At 41.6% G+C, this 17664-nt stretch overlaps 1 protein-coding gene across 4 annotated transcripts in view; it reads right to left on the reverse strand.

Annotated features, from left to right (window-relative positions):
• Positions 1-17664, reverse strand: part of EXOC6B (exocyst complex component 6B) — a 607915-nt gene that overhangs the window by 262551 nt on the left and 327700 nt on the right. For all 4 annotated transcript variants that reach the window (XM_072613606.1, XM_072612000.1, XM_072612825.1 and 1 more), the window contains 4 exons: positions 15360-15431; positions 13992-14089; positions 11892-11997; positions 11348-11457 (listed from right to left, as the gene is read on the reverse strand). In XM_072613606.1, the coding sequence (XP_072469707.1) occupies positions 11348-11457; positions 11892-11997; positions 13992-14089; positions 15360-15431 (386 nt within the window). The remainder of the gene's footprint in view (positions 1-11347; positions 11458-11891; positions 11998-13991; positions 14090-15359; positions 15432-17664) is intronic.

Raw genomic sequence — 17664 nt, forward strand, 5'->3', positions numbered from 1 at the left:
GTGACATTTGCTGCCATAGAAATAAATGCCAAGTGTACTGATATTCTCACTTCTAGAAGATCTCACAGTTCCCATGGTGTTTCAACAACTGAGAACTATTATCCAAATGGACAAACTGGGCAACAATGAAAAATGGAACGATCTCCAAGGGTCCCAAGGAACCACACTGGGCTCATGCCCGTACTCTGGGAATCTGAGTTAGGAAATCCTTTAATCATTGTATTTCAATATGATTGGACGAGTACTTTGCAATCCCATGTAGTTTATGCATTTAGAAACATTCTTCTGAGAAGGGGTCCCTGTGCTTAACCTGACCCTGCCCGTAGTATGCAGGACACAAAAAAGGTAAATGAGCCTTGATCCAAGTCTTCACGAATCTAGGATGAACATACTAGCACCATTAAACTGGCATCATCATTATCAAATAAATCACCTGGTAAGAAACCAGCACTGAGGCAGAGAGGTTAGCAAGAGGTTAGCAATGGAAACTGCCCTTCCAAGCCTGATAATCTATTACAGATGACCCTCCCACGAATTCTAGTGAATGGACTGGATATGTCAAAGAGGAAAAGAGAAAAGTGGAAAACAGAGAAAAAGAGAGCGAAAAGGGAAGACTAAATGTGACTATCAAACAAGTCCTTAAGCAATGTGCTAGCATATTTTAATTTGAAACCAATACGCAGAAGCCAAGCCACTAGCCAAATGGCAGACAAAAACTATTTGCGTGCAGAGAAAACTCAACTCAAAATCCATCTTTAATTTAAGTACAATTCATTGACCCTTGAAATAGCAACAAGAGCAATTTAATTTTTCAAGTCCCACGGTTTTCTTTAATCACATAAAGTTTTTAATTTCATTACTTGTCTATAAATGTTTCTATTTAACTAACTTAATTTTCAAATTCAGAAGTGTTATAATGTTATTAACTTCACTGTTTTTGAGAAATTACTAATAGCTAATCGCAGGCATCATAAACAGAGATGTCTATTCACATACATGTACTATCTAATCACAGACAGTATGCGTATCTATGCATCTAATATCCATATCTTACATCTGTCTCTGTGTGTGCATATGCCTCTAGGTGGTTCATGATAATGATTACAATGGCTGCGCCCTCAGATACCCACCATGTGGCTCGGGCCAAGTCTTTTAACTTCTGTTTGCCTTAATCCTCTGGAGAAGGAAATGGCAAGTGTCTTTGCCAAGAAAATCTCATAGACAATACTGGTGTCCATGGGATCACAAAGAATCAGACATGACTGAATGACTGTATCCTTAAGGTTTGCAATGCACTTTACAAGTGTAATCTGATTTTATCCTCACAAAAACCCTAGGAGGTCGGTGCTATTATCTTTCTCATTTTGTAGATGAGGAAACTGAATCATACCACAGTTAAGTGACTTGCCCAGGATTGCACAGTCACTGTCTGAGGGAGGATTTGAACTCAGATCTTCCTGACTCCAAATCCAGCTTTACATCTGCTATTTCACCTAGCAGCCACAAATCAAGTTCTTTTATAAAACAGAATTGGCTCCACCTACCCATTTACAAATGGGCCATTTTCCCCACATGGACAAGAGAAGAGAAGTCACTGGAAAGTCAGAAAATGGGTTTCCTGGATGGCTGGTATGTATCTTTCTCCATCCAATCGTTACCTGTACTTTTCACCTGATGCCCCCTGGGTGGTTCTTGTAACTCAAAGGTCAGAGGATCCAGGAACTCACGGTGAGAAGGGACCTTAAAGCTGCTCAAGGCCAAACCTTTCATTTTTAATAGAGCTCTTCAGTTTTTGTAGCATTGTCATTTCCCAATCAACCCTCTCACTTTAGAAATAAGGTCACAGAGGCCCGGTGAGGTTGAGTGGCTTGTGTAACCACACACACACAAACATGCATACACACGCACGGGCACACACGCACACAGACATGCACATAGATGCACACGCACATGTGCACACATACATAAACACACACACATCTGCACATGTGCACACACACACACATACACACACACACAAATAAGAACAATGAGAATTCAAACCAAAGTGCTTGGACTTCACATCCACCCAATGTCTTTCTTTACAACAACAAAGAGGAAGTTTGTGTCAAGTTTTCTTTCTCCCAAGTCTCTCCTTTTTCATTTCTTTTTCACCTCTTACCAACTTTCCCCTTTAGCCCAACAGGGTCTTTTCTCCCTATATCCCTAAGTACAAATAATAATATAAATGAAAAATAGATTAACTTCATATCAAGACTGCAAAGTGCAAGAAAAGTGATTTCTAACAGAGATGCTTATTTCATACAAAGTAAAGGCCACTCAAAGTAGGCACACAGATACCTTGCTAACTGAGGGCCATTTGGACGCCCTCAAGTGAAGGCACCAAAACTGGCTACATGAATGGAAGTTACCTAGGCGTTGATGTCAACAAGTTCAGGTGCTTCATTATCGGAAAGGTCAGTTGGCTGCTCACCAACTTTTCACTTCAATTAAGACATTCCACTCAAACCTCACCAAAGATGTTTCCAGGATAAATGTTACTTCCAAGAAGCAGTAAAGAAGAATCCTAGAGGCTTCAGAGAGGTCGTAAAGCTCATTATGCTACAATACCTTCTTGTAAAATGATTACTGGAAAACTTTTTTCCTGAAGGAAATTATAGTCCCATAGATGTTCTCCCTAGAACCTTTCAAAAACAGCTGTTTTAAGACTGCATGAACAAAAACAAAGAAATAGCTACATGGATATTTGAATCATCCAAATAAGTTTCTACTATATAGAATCCTCCAAAACCTGTTGCTTCATCACACAGCAGTCACAGACAACTCCTATGCCACTTTCTGGGTTGATATCACTGATTGGCATCCTCTCCCTAGAGGCACCTTTTCTACCTTCCTAACCTAGTAGGAACAGAAAATAAGGAATTTTTGAATCAAAGTTTATTCCCAGGCAAGAATGTTCCGCTCAAATGAGATGTCTTCCTCTGCTTCACAGCTCTCATCCTTCAAAGTCTGCTGCTCCTCATCTCTCAGCCTCCACAACGGAAAAATGCATTCACCTCCGGAGTAACCCTACCCACCATTCTTCAAGGAGAGGTCTCTTCACAGAGTAACATACATCCAACACTGATCTCAGCTCAAAATTGCACCAAATTCCTAATGAATCACTAAGCATGCTACAAGTTCGCCTTCCACTCCAACTGCATTCCCCCGCCTGACTCTTCTGCCACCTTCACCACCACAGGGGATTGATTCTTCAACACCTCAGTCTTCCTAAATCCCTCTTGCTCTGAATGAAACAGTTCCCTTCATTTCAGTGTTGCCTTTACACTGCCAAATCTATGGATGCTAATAATTCTATTTTTAATGTTCTTTTCTTATTGTGAACTTGACAAATAACAAACTTTCATAAACAAAAAACGAAAAATGTCCATGAAAGGTTAAACCTTGTTTCCAGCATATAAGGAATTTAAGGTAGTAGCTCTGATACTTTCCTTCTAGTCTGCTTCTTTCTGAACTTTCTTTAGCTCTCTTATATGTGCTTTAAATATGATTCCTTGGCACTCCATTCTTTCTTTGGTGTCATGATCACTACTTCCCTCCCACAACTCTCTCACTTAAAAAAAATCCACTCCCCATAACAAAAATGTATAGCCAAGCACTGGGTTTTTGTCTCATTCAGACCCTCACTTCTCTATGAAGAGTTGGGAAGCATGATTCATCACCGGTGCCATGATTAGAGTTCTAGTCACTGCATATATTATTCTCACTCTAAATCAGTTCATAAAAGTCTTCCCAGTCTTCTCTAAATCCACCATTCACCACTTCTTACATAGTAGTAATACTTCGTTACATTTGTCTGCTCCAATTTGTTCAGTCATTCTCAAACTGATAGGGATGCTTGCTGTTTCTAGTTCTTACAGCTAAAAAACCCTGCTATCCCATTGTTTGTGCACATGGGTCTTCTCCCTCCTGCTCTGCCCTCTTGGGGGTCATGTGCCTATTCATGGTACTGCTCTTTGAAGGCAATGCATACTTACTCACTTTTGTAGTGTCATTTCCTATAGCTTTCCAGCATGAGTGGGTTAACTCAAAGCTCCCTCAACAAAGCAAATTGTGCCCATCTTGCCAGAGACCTTTCAACAAGCACCACGTTCTTTTGGGGGCATCTCTGCCAATGTAACGGCCAGGAGATTTTAAAAGTTTTTGACATGTCCTTTTCCATTCTTAATGCTTTGCAGCATGTTCTCATACACTTGTTGACAGTGTGCCATTCTTCTTTTGAGAACTTCTGTGCATAATCTTTAACCGTTTACTTCCTGGGGAATGGCTCCTCTTCGTATGGGAGTCAATTAACGATATATCTTCACTAGCAGACCTTGATAAAAGAAGTTTGAAGCAAACATATTTTCCTAGCTAACTCTTCCTATACTAATTTCTAACTATATTGATTTGAAAAAAAGTAAAAGCTTTTCAATTTCATATTATCAAAATTGTCAATTTTATCTCCAATGTACTCTTTATCACTTGTTTGGCAAGAATTCCTCCCCTATTCATTGCTATGAGAGGTACTTTTCTGTTTATGTGAACTTTCAAACCTAGCTCACATGTTCACTTTCACTTACTGGGATATAAAATAGGAGGGGTTGGTGTAAACTTAATTTCTGCAAGAAGCCACAGCATTGTCTGTCAAAAGCACAAGCAACTGCGGACCTTGAGGTGATCAAAGATCACAATAGTTTAATTTCTTTATCTTGTGTAACTAATCTGTTCTACTAACCAATTTTTATATTTCTTAACCAACAGAAAATAGTTTAGTTGATTATCGCTTAGTAGTATAGTTTGAGATCTGCCTGGTATTGCTGATTTTTCTTGAGCTTCTTGAACATTTTGTTCTTCAGATGAATTTTGTATTATTCATTCTAGCTGCATAGATTAATTCTGATAGTTTGATGTGGCGATTAACATGTAAATTAACCAAGACCGTGCTGGCCATTTTTTTAATAGAACAAACTTAACCCATCATGTAAGTCTATTTCTGTACTCATTTGTCCTCATGAAGTTCTTGTGTGTATCCTGGTAGTTAGATGCCCAAATATCTTATACATTAAGTAATGATTTTATGAAATTTCTCTTTCAATCTATTCCTACTGGGGTGTGATGGTAACATACAAAAAGGCTGATGACTTATATGGGTTTATTTTAACTTCCCCCATCTTCCTCACTACTGCAGAGGGCAACACCACCTTCCTGACACATCAGGTTTGCACCCAGGAGTCATTCTGGACTCCTCACTATCTCTCATCCCCTGCATCAAAGCTGTCGCCAAGACGTGTCAATTTCACCTTTGCAGCATCTTTTAAATAGGCCCCCTTCTGTCCTCTGACATCGCCCCCACCCTCATCACCTCGCACTCAGATTACTGCAATAGCCCATGGTGGGTCTGCGTGCCTCAAGTCTCTCCCCACTCTAGTTCATCCTCCATTCAGCCACCAAAGTGATTTTCTTAAAGTGAAGGTCTGATTGTGTCACTGTCACTCTCTTCCCACCCACCCCCCCCCAAAATCACAAACAATCAATAAACTCCACTGGCTCCCTATTACCTCTGGAACCCAATACAAAATCCTCTGTTTGGCATTCCTTCATAGCCTAGCCCTCTCCTGCCTTTCCAGCCTTCTCACACCTGACTCCCTGACATTTCCTCCTCTACCCAGGGATATGGGGTCTCCCGGCTGTTTCACAAACAAGGCACTACACCTCACAACTCCATGCATTTCCTCCGTCTCCCAGGCCTGGAATAGACTCACTCCTCATCTCCTTAGCTTACCTAGTTTCCTTTAAGATCCCAACTAAAAATCTCATCTTTTATAGGAGCTTTTCCCAAACTCTCTTTATTCCAGTGGCTTCCCTCCGTTAATTATTCCATGTTCATTCAGTACACAGATTGCTTCGTCTGTATTTGTTTGGATGTTGTCTCTCCCATTAGATTCTAAGTTCCCTGAAGGAAGGGACTGTTTTTGGCCTCTTTGTATCTTCAGTGCTTAGCACTTTGCCCTTCACACAATAAATGTTTAATAAATGCTTAACTGATCAATCGTCATCTGCGATAAAGATGCTTTTACTCCTCTAGGCTATGTTTTGTTACTTTATCATTTCTAGATATATATATCACCTACAGTGGTAACAAAGAGCCTCGCTCCTTTAAAACTGATCATTCTGAAAATAGTGTTAGTATTCCTCTATTGTTCCTATATCAATAATGCTATCTCTTAGTTCAAATGAAGAGTTCTTATTGGAAAGAGTGTGTGTGTGTGTGTGTGTGTGTGTGTGTGTGTGTGTGTGTGTTTAATCACAGTCCCCTTTGCTCAATCTGATACACTCCTTAGAAAAAATGTCTTTTAGTAAAAAAGAAATCAATTATATCAAAACATAACTATTTTTTTTTAAATTCATAGACTTCAGGTAGAAAGCCCTAGTTTGAAGAGATATTTACCATATTAAGGAAAGCTCCATTTATTCCTATGATTCTGAATCTTTTTTTTTTTTAAAAGATAGATGGGTGCTATATTTGATGCAATTTTTTCTTTGTCTACAATCATGATTTTTGTTGTTTTTTGTTATCAATATGGTCTAGTACATAGTTTTCCTAACATTGAACTACTCTTGCGATCCTAATTTAGATCCACCTAGCCACATAATCTTTTTAATATGCTGCTATAGCTTTTTGCTAATATTTTATTCAATACTTTTGTGTTGGTGTCGATTAGGGAGAGTGTTCTACAGTTTTCTTCCTCTGATTGATCCTGTTCTGGTTTAGGTATTAGCACCATATTTGCTTCACACAAGAAATCTGATAAGCTCTCTTCTTTTATTCTTTTTGCACATAATCTACGCAATTTTGTAGAATAATGGAATCAGCTGTTCTTTGAATATTTCATAGAATTCAGTTGAAAAATCCACCTGGTCCTGTTTTTCCTCCCTTCAGAAGTTTCCTTTTGATTCCCACATAGTAATTTCTAAACATCCATCATATCTGTTTTTTCTAAAATTATGTTCAGGTCTTTATTATCTTTCTTGTCAATTTATTTGGGTTGTCTAGATCTGAAAAATGCACGCTAATTTTAATTTTGCCATTTTCCCTGTAATTAAATTAACATTTTCTTCAAAAACTTAGATGCGATGTCATTTGGTACACACATATTTAGTGTAGGTATTATTTCATTACTTATGATATTTTCAGCTATAATGGGAGTTTCTCTGTTTTAATCATCTCCATGTTTACTATTGCTTTGTCTATGATGATTACTACAACTGCTTTTTTTAGTTTGTCTTAGGCATAATAAGTTCTTCTAATTCTCTCATGTTAACTCTGGGTGAATCTTTGTTTTAAGCATTTCTTGTAAACAACTTATTGTTGGATTTTTGTCTTCTAGCCCATTCTGCTGCCCTCTTCCATTTTATGGGAGAGTTCATACCATTCATGCTCACGTTTGTAAGTATGTATTAATATAAACATTGTAGTATATCTTATAAGTATACTTTTTCCTCTCTTTATTATTGCTTCCCTCTACACAAGCAAAGGATAACTTTTTAATAAGTTCCAAATATTTAATAGATAATTTTTATCTTTTCTCAAATTTTGCCACTTAAACATATAAAAAAAGTGGCTAGGATTTTGAGCTGAGTAAGGTTGCTACTGTTGATTCTTTGTTCTCAAAATGGACCATGTCACCAGAAAAGTTATGCCATGACACGCAAGTGGATGGGATTAAAGTGAGGTGGACTGTGCAAAGTCACCAGCCTCACTTTCTTCTCTAGAGTCATCTGGGTCCAGAGGCCAGATATAGATCAAAACAACTGGAGATGGCCCAGCTGAGGAAGGTGATGGACAATGGTAATCTACAATCAAAGCGGCCTGTCCCTTCTTTGCTGTCCCTCTTCTTTTCATTTAACTCAGATTATAATCTCTGGATCTTACTCTTCCTTTTCTTTCAATCCCCACTTTATGATGCATCCTTCCCAAAACTGAAGTCTGTTTTGCTTATGTCTCCTGACTCTGCCTTACTTTTTAAATATCTACAACCTTGTCTTCTCCTGTTCCCCTATTGAGTTTAATATAATTCTACACCAAAATTTCTATGTATGTGTGTGTTCAACCCTCATTTATAAATTATAAATAAAAATGAGTTTAAGGAGATGCCTATAGCTGCCACTCCAGTCTTCCCATTTGAATCATCTTCTATGTCTCCCAAAGATGAGAAAAGTTAAGTTTCATCCCCTTCTTTCTCACTTTTCCCCTAGTATATTTCTAAGATATCTCCTCTTTTTCTTTTTTTTAAACCAACAAGATAAACTAAAACCACAGGTTCTACATTTGTCTTTCTTATCTCCCTGAAGCTGCAAAGGAGTGCTTCTTTTTTCCCTCTCTTAGAATGTAAGCAGTTCACCATTATTTAGACCCTTATACATGCTCAGATATATTTACCTCTTTAGGTTTCTCTTGTTGCTTGAGTTTGCCTTTCAAAGTTCTAGCTCGAGTCTTTTCATCAGGAATTCCCAAAAGTACTCTCTTCTATTCAAGGCCCAAACATTTATCTCCCAGTAGGATCACACTCACTCTTGCTAGGTAAATCATAGTTGGTTGTAAGTTTTAGATTTTACCTTCAGAAATATATGCCAAGATGTTCTCCTCTTTATAGAAGTTGTATGATGCTGATGTGGGTTTCTTGGTACCTGAAAGATTTTTTTCTAGGATTTGCAGTTTTTTTTTTAATCTCTAAGTTCTGGATTTAGGCTCTGACATTCCAGGGTGCTTTCACTCTACTTAACGCATAATAAGCTTCTTTTCAATACTGATTGTCTTGTGGAAACAGGATTTAAAGTATATCACTTTTTACCCAGATATCACAACCAAGTCAGGGGAAGTTTTCTAGTCAAGAGGGAAATGAAAAATCCTGTTACAGAACGAGATCAGGTTCTCACAATACTGTCTGATAGACCTGACACACAATGAGTATCAATCATTTTACAATACCATAGAGAAAAATGTGCTTTCTCTAACCAGACAAGGGCAATGTTCCCTAAGAGTCAATCTAAACTGAACATCCAAAACAAGATGGATAAATGTGTTCAGGGGCTTTTCAATTTTGGAAATTTATTTACCAGAATGCCTTAGCCCAAGATAGAGGAAGGAATTAGATTAAAGGGACATAGATATTAAACAATTCACTGAATTCTGTGATTTTTACCAATCTCCCCTACAGAACCCTTTCTAACGTGAAGTGTAGTTCCCCTCTCCAACAGGGGTCGATTTTCACTCTCTGTGCCAGCTAAAGACTGGGCAGTGGGACAGGACTGATCAACTTCTCTCGTCTCCTCCTTCACTCACTTCATTCTTTAGACAATATGTATTCCTTATTTCCCAAAACCGAAATAATAAAATAAAGAAAAAAAAACAAGTCAACCATGGCTGCCAGAAAACTCTTTTCCCCTAAAGACATAATTTTCCTGTTGTTTTTTACATGAACTTTCATTCAAAAGGAGACCTATGTCCTCAGAAAACATGTAATTAAGGCAGTCTCCTCTAAATGTTATTAATACTTTTCAATGAATTCTGGCCAATGTAAAGGAGATGACCTCCCCCCTTTTTTCCTTGACAAAAATGAAAAGTTGATTCAAGAGAATAAATTCTGCCTCTCCCCTATCCCCCAAAAAACAATCCACATTCAAAACTCCACCTACCCTGATTTTCTGCCTATAGGGCCTAGTTTTCCTGGAAAGAAAATGCTAGCGAAGTGCTTTAAAAAAAAAAAAACCGTCTGTGTTCATGACAGCTAATGTCTCCTATCCCGTAACAGTAGCTGTGACCTCAAAGTCAGCGGTGATTGACAGACTGACCCCAGTCACTCCAGGGTGTCAAGTAAATGACAACCCTCCTCCCCTAAAAAAAGAAAAGAAGAAAAGAAAGAAAGAAGCTGGGAAGGGCGGTTGGAATCTTGCTGTCAGCTTAGCAAGCAAACTTCTTCATAAAAACCTCATTCAAACTGTCAGTGTGAAATGCATAAAGTGTCAGCGAGGGTTTTCAGGCAAATACTTCATATACTTGAGCAGGAGGAAGGCTTGAGCTGGCTTTGCCCACACTCTGCCTTCAACCTTTTACTTCTCCGCCAAAAAGCAGGGCCACAAAAAGCTAGCCACTTTCAAAGAATTTTAATAACATTCATCCACGGACATGAGAAGGTAGTGCCCTGGAGACCATTCAGTGACAAAAGCCATCATCCTGGTCATGGTGAAAAGAACTGAAGTTCTGATCTGTAATCCACAGGGAGCATCTCCACTCTGGGAGTCAGGGAAGTTTGACACCTCTATGAGTCCGACAACATTTCACAGGAAGGTCAGAGAGCAAGTTGGCTTCCTAAGGCCACCTTTCATTCATCCTGACTCAGATGGCAAAGCTGAGGAAGACCTGACTCAATAGACTATGGGGTTTGTTTATTTAAATGCTAAATTTCTAAATGGTAGAATCAGAAGAAGAAAGAGAAAATTAAGTTCACTCTCTACTCACAAAAGCAACTGTAAAACTCAGTCCAGTTATCATGGAGTGTCATATACACATCTTGTGAAAAACCCAACCCACGTTTCACCAGCAGAGGATGAAGGTGGGAAGAAAATGGAGCAAGAATTACATACAGGAAACCTTTCTCTGTTTCACTCCTCGCACAGCCTTCTTTCATGCTGAGGGGTCATCCCACCTGTTTCATCCACTCTTATCTTGATATCATTAAAGACGGTCTACTGGACCATCTGAAAAGACGACACGTGTATAATCCACAAATATTTTTAAAATGAAATTTTAAAACACCATTTTTGGGGAGTAGTCTCTCTGAACAGAAATGAAACACAATAATACTCTCTTTGAACAGCCACCTCTAATCATCGTACAAGGCATTTTGTGGGAAAGACAAAAAATAAAACTAAACCTCTTCCCTGATCCCTGCAAGACAATTCACTGACTACTGGCCTTAAATCAGCTGGCCTTAAAATGTAACCTTGCAAAGGAAGGGGAAACTGGACCCTGGAGGCAAAGTTGTGCAACACACTGCACATCCTGATTATCAACCTGCACTAGGGAAAGGGCCTAGAGAAAATCTGGAGCAACAGAATCAAGGGGGAAAAGGGCTCCAGACTTCCTTCGTTTGGTTCCCTCTGACATCATGAGCAGGGTGCACTGAGCCGGGGCCAGGGTAAGTCTTCCAAACTCAAGGAGAACATCACAGATTGTTCAGAATGTCTTTGTCCAGAAAGCACAAGACTCTGGCAGTGTCTGTGTTTGCATTGTCTCATACTATACCTCAGATGGAGATCTTCTGAGAACTTAAGACAGGCGTAGATAAATTCTTTAATTTGATTGTAAACCTTAGGCACAAATTCAGAGAAAGGAAACTTCTTTGGAAACGGTTGCTGTAAATGCAGGAAATAAAGACCATGAGTCACAAGCCAGCAGACATGAAAGACCTTCACAAACAAACTACAAACCAAAAGAAACAAGCCCCTCAATTTAAGGCAAGCAAGCTGCTCATTCCTCTTGTGGAGACAATCTCTCCGAGATCTCCCTCCTTGGGGCTGGAACTAAGTGGCCCTTTACAAATAGGGGCCTAAGAAAGCAATAAACAGCGTCCCAGAGACCAAAGCACCAGGGCCAGCCCCAGGCCTACCGGACGAGGGCAGTTCTAAGGGACCCCTCCCTTCCTGCAGCTTCTGGTACAGGCACGGGAGGCTAAGTGCAGTCTCTCCCTGAGGAGTTAAAAGGGGTCACTTTCAAGAAGCTGAAAGAGATCTTAATGTTCAGAAAGAAAAGATTCTAAAGGATCCAGTGACTAGATAGTTCTCCCTACCTTTTCCAGCTCTGTATCTTGGAATGGGAACTGTCCAACCACCTTCTTATAGAGTTCCTCACTGGAAACTGGTATGGGGCTGTAGTTGTCTGAGTCAAGTATGTTTCTAGAGAAAGGAAAAAAAGTGAATTATGCCAAGACCCAAAAAGGAATTTCCTTGTAAAGAGGAGAGGAGTTTAAAAACCCACTGCCACCCAATCAATATGACTCTGGAAGAAGATCTGTATGTCTGTCGGAAAATAATCTGAACAAGGAGCTTGCTGACTTGTCCCTCAGACTGATGCCTTCCACTAACCCCAGACATGCCCCCTTTTCCAATGCCAAGCTGGCTGAGCTAGCCCAAAGGCAGTAGTCAGGATGATAACCCCGTGCCTCCCATCCCTCCCCACGTTCTCCAAGAGCTTTTTTGACTCCAAAGATACCTCAAGAGCTGCCTGCACTAGAAGGTGAATCACAATAAATGGAATGTGAGAACTAGAAAAATGTGAGCTTGGTAAGAGACCTCGGCAGGCTTTGTGCCTAACAAAAAGATGCTTCTCCCTGAGGCCACGGTAACTTTATGCTGGCCTTTGTGAGGCTTCAGCCACATCTCTTTTTCCGGTGCTTTCTAGGTCATCTGAAGGCTGCTTCAATCAGCACTCTGCCTGACCATCTATAGCAGGAGCTCCCCAGGGAAGGATGTCTGAGCCATAAGTCCAGAAACAACCGGAGGGCAAGGGTCATGTGTCCTGACACGTGCTTCTGAGCTTACCGCCGCAAAGGTCTTCCCCAAAATACACGATCTCTAATCGAAGTGAAACAAGTAGGATACTTTTATTATCATTTCATTAAGTAGATTAAACTCAGGGAATGCCACGTATTGTGCCTCAGTACCCGACCGGCCAGCGTTACATTACATGAATGACCCACTGTGGCACAGGGGGCTAGAGAAACAAGGGAAAAGGCCTCTATAAGGAAATAATGGTCTGGTGACTGAAAACACTGCATCCGTCTGTGACGGACGTCAGAAATTACCACGGGACGACTCAAAGAGAGCTTCTGTTGTGGGGCCTGGGGCTGCAGGGCCATATTTGAGGAGAGAGACTATCTTCCTCATCTCATTCTCCCTCTAGAGCCCAGGAGAAAGGTCTGTAGACACAATGAAAACTCCAAGTGGAAATGTCTTATTTCTAGGAAGGTTTAAAGGAAAGCTTGGGTACTCATAGGAAATCTGGGGGCCACAAGGACATTATTGCAATAATGCTAAGCCTCCCCTCTCCCTCCAAAGTCCTACTTCTTTAAAATAAGACAAACCTAACTTCACTTGCATGGGGTTTGGGGCATAAGGGAAAGTTCTTCAGGAAAAATAGATTATCTAAAGCTGGTTTTCTCATAAACCTAATTACATGAAACCTGGGTCCTGGGATCGACACTACTGAAAAAGCTTGGGAATCAGAGGGACTGAATTCAAAGCCTGCCTCTTTCACCTGCTACCTGTGTGACCTTTGTTCTTGCTGCTCAGTCATTTCAGTCATGTCCGACTCTTTCATGATTCCACTTGGGATTTTCTTGGCAAAGATATTGGAGTGGTTTGCCATTTCCTTCTCCAGTTCATTTTACAGATGAACAAACCAAGGCAAACAGGGTTAAGTAACTTGTACAGGATCACACAGCTACAAAGTATCTGCCATGAAGAGTGTCTCACTGAGGTCCTTCCATCTTTCCCCAATGCTTATTAGGGCACAGGATCAGAGATGCCAAGCCAGAAGAGACTCAGAGGCTATCCTCCACTCTCTCTCTACAAAAGAAGAAACTGGCTCAGCCTAAGGTCAACTCAGGTAGTAAGTGAGAAAGGTATGACTTGAATCCAGATCTTCTGATTCCAAACCCAGTGTATTACAGGACCTCTCAAAGGCTAAGTCCACAAGTCTTAGAGTCCAGCATCTGATCGCATATCTACAATCTCAGGGTTGTCATGATGAGGGCAGCTGCTGGGTGACAATATTTTCATCCTCAGCAATTCATGAAATGATCCTCATGAGCAGAGGGGCTTCATACTGCCCTGGTGGAATGAGCAACCACATGGGAGACATGCTAGGTCCTAGAAGTCAAATCTCTCACCTGAAAACGCCTGCCCATTTCTTCAATAGGGTGTCACTGTACTGGTCTCTGATCTCAAGCAGCATGTCAAAAAGCTGGTTTACTGGGAAACCATACACCTGGGGGAGAGGAATAAGGCAGCTTCATTTTTCTAACTATTCATTATTTCTAACTATTTTTAACTCTAGGAAGAAGAACAGGGAGGGAGCAGGGAGGAAAGAAGCGTTCCTTCAGTGCTGACCATATAGCAGGCACTGTGTTAACTAAGCATTTTACAAATTGATCCCTGTTTTCTAGCTAAGGAGCAGGCACTGAACAGCGTCCTTCCTTCCTTGGTTACTAATTCAAATGGGACTTAATTGGGTGGGCTGCCATTCTTGCCCCAGAGACAGCCAGTCTAGGCTTCATAAGGATTTAAACCTTTAGTGTTGGAAAGTTAAAACCATTCCTAACATTAAGATCACCTTCAACATCCTGAGTACTGACACTTCAGCCTTCCCCACTCCCACCTCCTTCAACACAAAAGCAGTCCCTCTTCTCACTCCTTAGTGAAAACCAAAAGGAAGTGAGAAACCCACACCCCCTCCTCTCCATCACACAGTGCTCTGGATCCTGTAAGTATGGTTCCTATAAGTCAATGCTTCTCCAGAAGGCAGAGCCCAAGGAACTCCAAAGACACCCTTGGTTGGAGCCCAGATTCTCACTTCCTGCTGTTTGGAAGTAACTGTAATAGTAATTTAAATGGAAAGATCTTCCTCATTAATTAATAGGTCCATATGATCTGCTTAAATCCCCTGGAAGCCTGGATCCCATGTGGTGGGAGAAGCTTGCTGAAGAGGCGGAACAGGAAGGGTGGAGTGGAACTGGGAGGAAGTGAGTGAGTGGGGTCAGGTCAGAGGGGATAGAACATAGGCAGCTGACACACTGTGACAGTTGATAGTGAGAAGGCCCTGGCTGAGGGAGGAGAGGTTTGAGAATGGCTTTGCCCCCTGCTGTGATCATGTTTATTTACTTCTTGGTCACCATGATGGATTTTGCTTTCTGGTGCGTAAATAAATGTTTTTCTTCCATCTTCTATATGGAGAGTCTTTTATATTTTGCGATGAGAACAATGCTGCCATATTCATAGTCACCACCAGTGCTGTGAATATTGCCTTGGCGATACAGTAACTTACTCAGCACTCTATAAATGTGGGAGAGGAAGAGCTAAAAGTAGACTGGGAGAGGGCAGAGGGGGGCATGGAACGCTATGAAGATAACGACAATCTAGTAGGGGTGCCCCATGGGAAAATAAACAGAAGGAAACATTCAAAGGCCTTTCCCCAAATTTATGTAGAGAGAGAACTACTAACTAGTTGAGCTTGATTTAAGTGAACGGAAGTCACATACCTGAAGCGTGTCAGCAAAAAGGACAATGAGGTTCTTCAGATCTAATACCAGGTCTGGGTCAGAGCAATAAGACTGAGAAAAAACAAGAAAATCAGGGAAGAACAGAGCTTCAGACACTGAAAACCAAACGGAACGGTGTCCGTCTCTTCTCTCCTTTGGGGTTACTCGCCCCCGCTCAGCCTCAGAGAGCCTCGTACAGCCTCTGATTCCACGGCAGGAGGGGGCTCTGCCAACAGAGGATGCTGGCACTAACAATTCAGCTACCAAGATCCAGAAGCAGGTCCATGAAAAGAAACCATACCAAATATTGGCAAGTGAAACCACAGTTCTGCTCAATCAAAGGAAATGACAAGAGTAACAACTCCAATTTCCATAGCACTTAAAGGGTTTTGCAAAGGCTCTCATTCAAAGAAAGCAGAGGGGTGTAATGGGCAGTGGACAGAGAGGCGGGAGCACGGGGGCCAGAGGGGACGTCTTGCCTCTGACAAAACCAGTCAGCACCAGAGTGAGCTCTTTATGACCTTACAATGCAGAGAAGGCACCTGCCCACCTGCACCGAGGGAAAGAATTTCCTTCCTTGTCCAGGGGTTCCCATTGCCAATGAAATGACAGATTCAATCCATCCTTATCCCCTTCTTAACAAAAAACTTTTGAAGTAGGTAGTATAAGGCATAGTGGGCCTTTTGAACAGAGAAGGAAACTGAGACTCAGAAATGCCCAGGGATGTGGGCATTTCTTCTTGAACACATGTATCTAGCGAGTCTCAGGGCTGGGGTTCAAACCCAAGGGTCTTCATTCCAAGTTCCTCTTTAAAGAGTCACACTGAGAACTATACAATTATTTAACTTCTGAATGAATCTGGATAAACATCTGCACCAAGATGCCAGTAGTGCACTGGAGGATCTGCATTTAGGGAGGCATTGTGGCTGCTCAACACAGTCATCCCCAGGGTCATGGTCACCCTTGGCCCTTCACGTGCAGAGCCAGGAAGCTCAGAATACCTCAGGCAAGAGTTAGGGATGCAGCAGAGTACCCAATGCATGTTCGAAGGAAAACTTCAGCCATGCCCATCCTTTCAGGGCAATTCTCGAGATCAACGCCTGGAACCCAAGAACGTGCTACATATAGAAGGCATGGAGATGTGCCAGAGAGCAGCAAAGGCTCTCCCTACAGCAGAGAGTCAACAGGAAGGAAAGCACTTTGCACTTCCTGACCAGGGGCAGAAATCAAGCCTGGACAGCCTGACCAAGGGCATGTTGGACTGAAGGCCAGGCAGCTTCACTTTCCAGCTCCAATTTCCCCTCCTTGTTCTTAATGAGAAAAGTTTGTTCCATTTCCAACAACAGAACTCTGACTGAGTCTGGAGTTGCCCAGGGGCTTTGGAAACTTCTCGTCCTACAGAGAGAGCAAGTGAGTTGTGAAATCTCTAGGAGAGAACACCTGAGGACACCTCCCTTTAGAGGAAGACAGTTCCTCAGTGGGGAAAGCAACTCTCTGAGGGCAACACAGCTTTCCCCAGAAATGCAAAGTCATTCACCCACTTGCCCCGATGTGCTCCTCTAGAGGATAGGCTGTATTTGTTATTATCTCAGCTCTCCTTGAAATGGAAGGGATGGGCACCTGGGGAGCTGGGACACTCCCTGCAGTAGAGAGGAGGTGCATCATTCCCTGGGCCTGAAGAATGCTCTGATTTTTGCAACTTGGTTTCAAGTCATACAATGGAGACTCAGAAGACTCTGAGGGGATGTTTAATGGTAGAAAAGCCTGGATTTCCCATACTACCTCCACAAGCCACCTGAAGAGAGAGTCCCAAGAGACAGAGGCTTCTCTCCTTATAGCTTTCAAAGCATCTGAAGGAGCGAGGCCTGAGGACCAAAGCAGCAGGGCTAGGACAGTCCTTACAAGGGCACAGTGCATATCTGCAACAATTTTCATTTGTGAAAAGGTGGAATTGTGACTGCCTGGGTCTTTTAGACACAATCAGTGCTCTCAGCATACAGCATTTCTCTCAGTTTTATCTTCATGAGGGACTGGAGACTCTCCATACCTGGAACCCCAAGCATGCCCAATTCTGTCCTTCAGATCAGGATGGGTTCCTCATGGTTCCTCCAACGTGATTATCAACAAACATGTACAAAAGCAACACTGACCTGCCTCTAGGCACTATGGAGGAGGGAATAATAACCATGATAATAACCAATCCCCTTGGGCAGTGCCCCTTATGGGTCCATTTATCACAGAGAGGAGACTGAGGCCCAGAGAAGTTAGGCAGATCCTCTATATTATTACTTGAATAGAAAAAGAA

This window comes from Notamacropus eugenii, chromosome 1 (assembly GCF_028372415.1).
Source record: "Notamacropus eugenii isolate mMacEug1 chromosome 1, mMacEug1.pri_v2, whole genome shotgun sequence".
Taxonomy (NCBI): Eukaryota; Metazoa; Chordata; class Mammalia; order Diprotodontia; family Macropodidae; genus Notamacropus; species Notamacropus eugenii.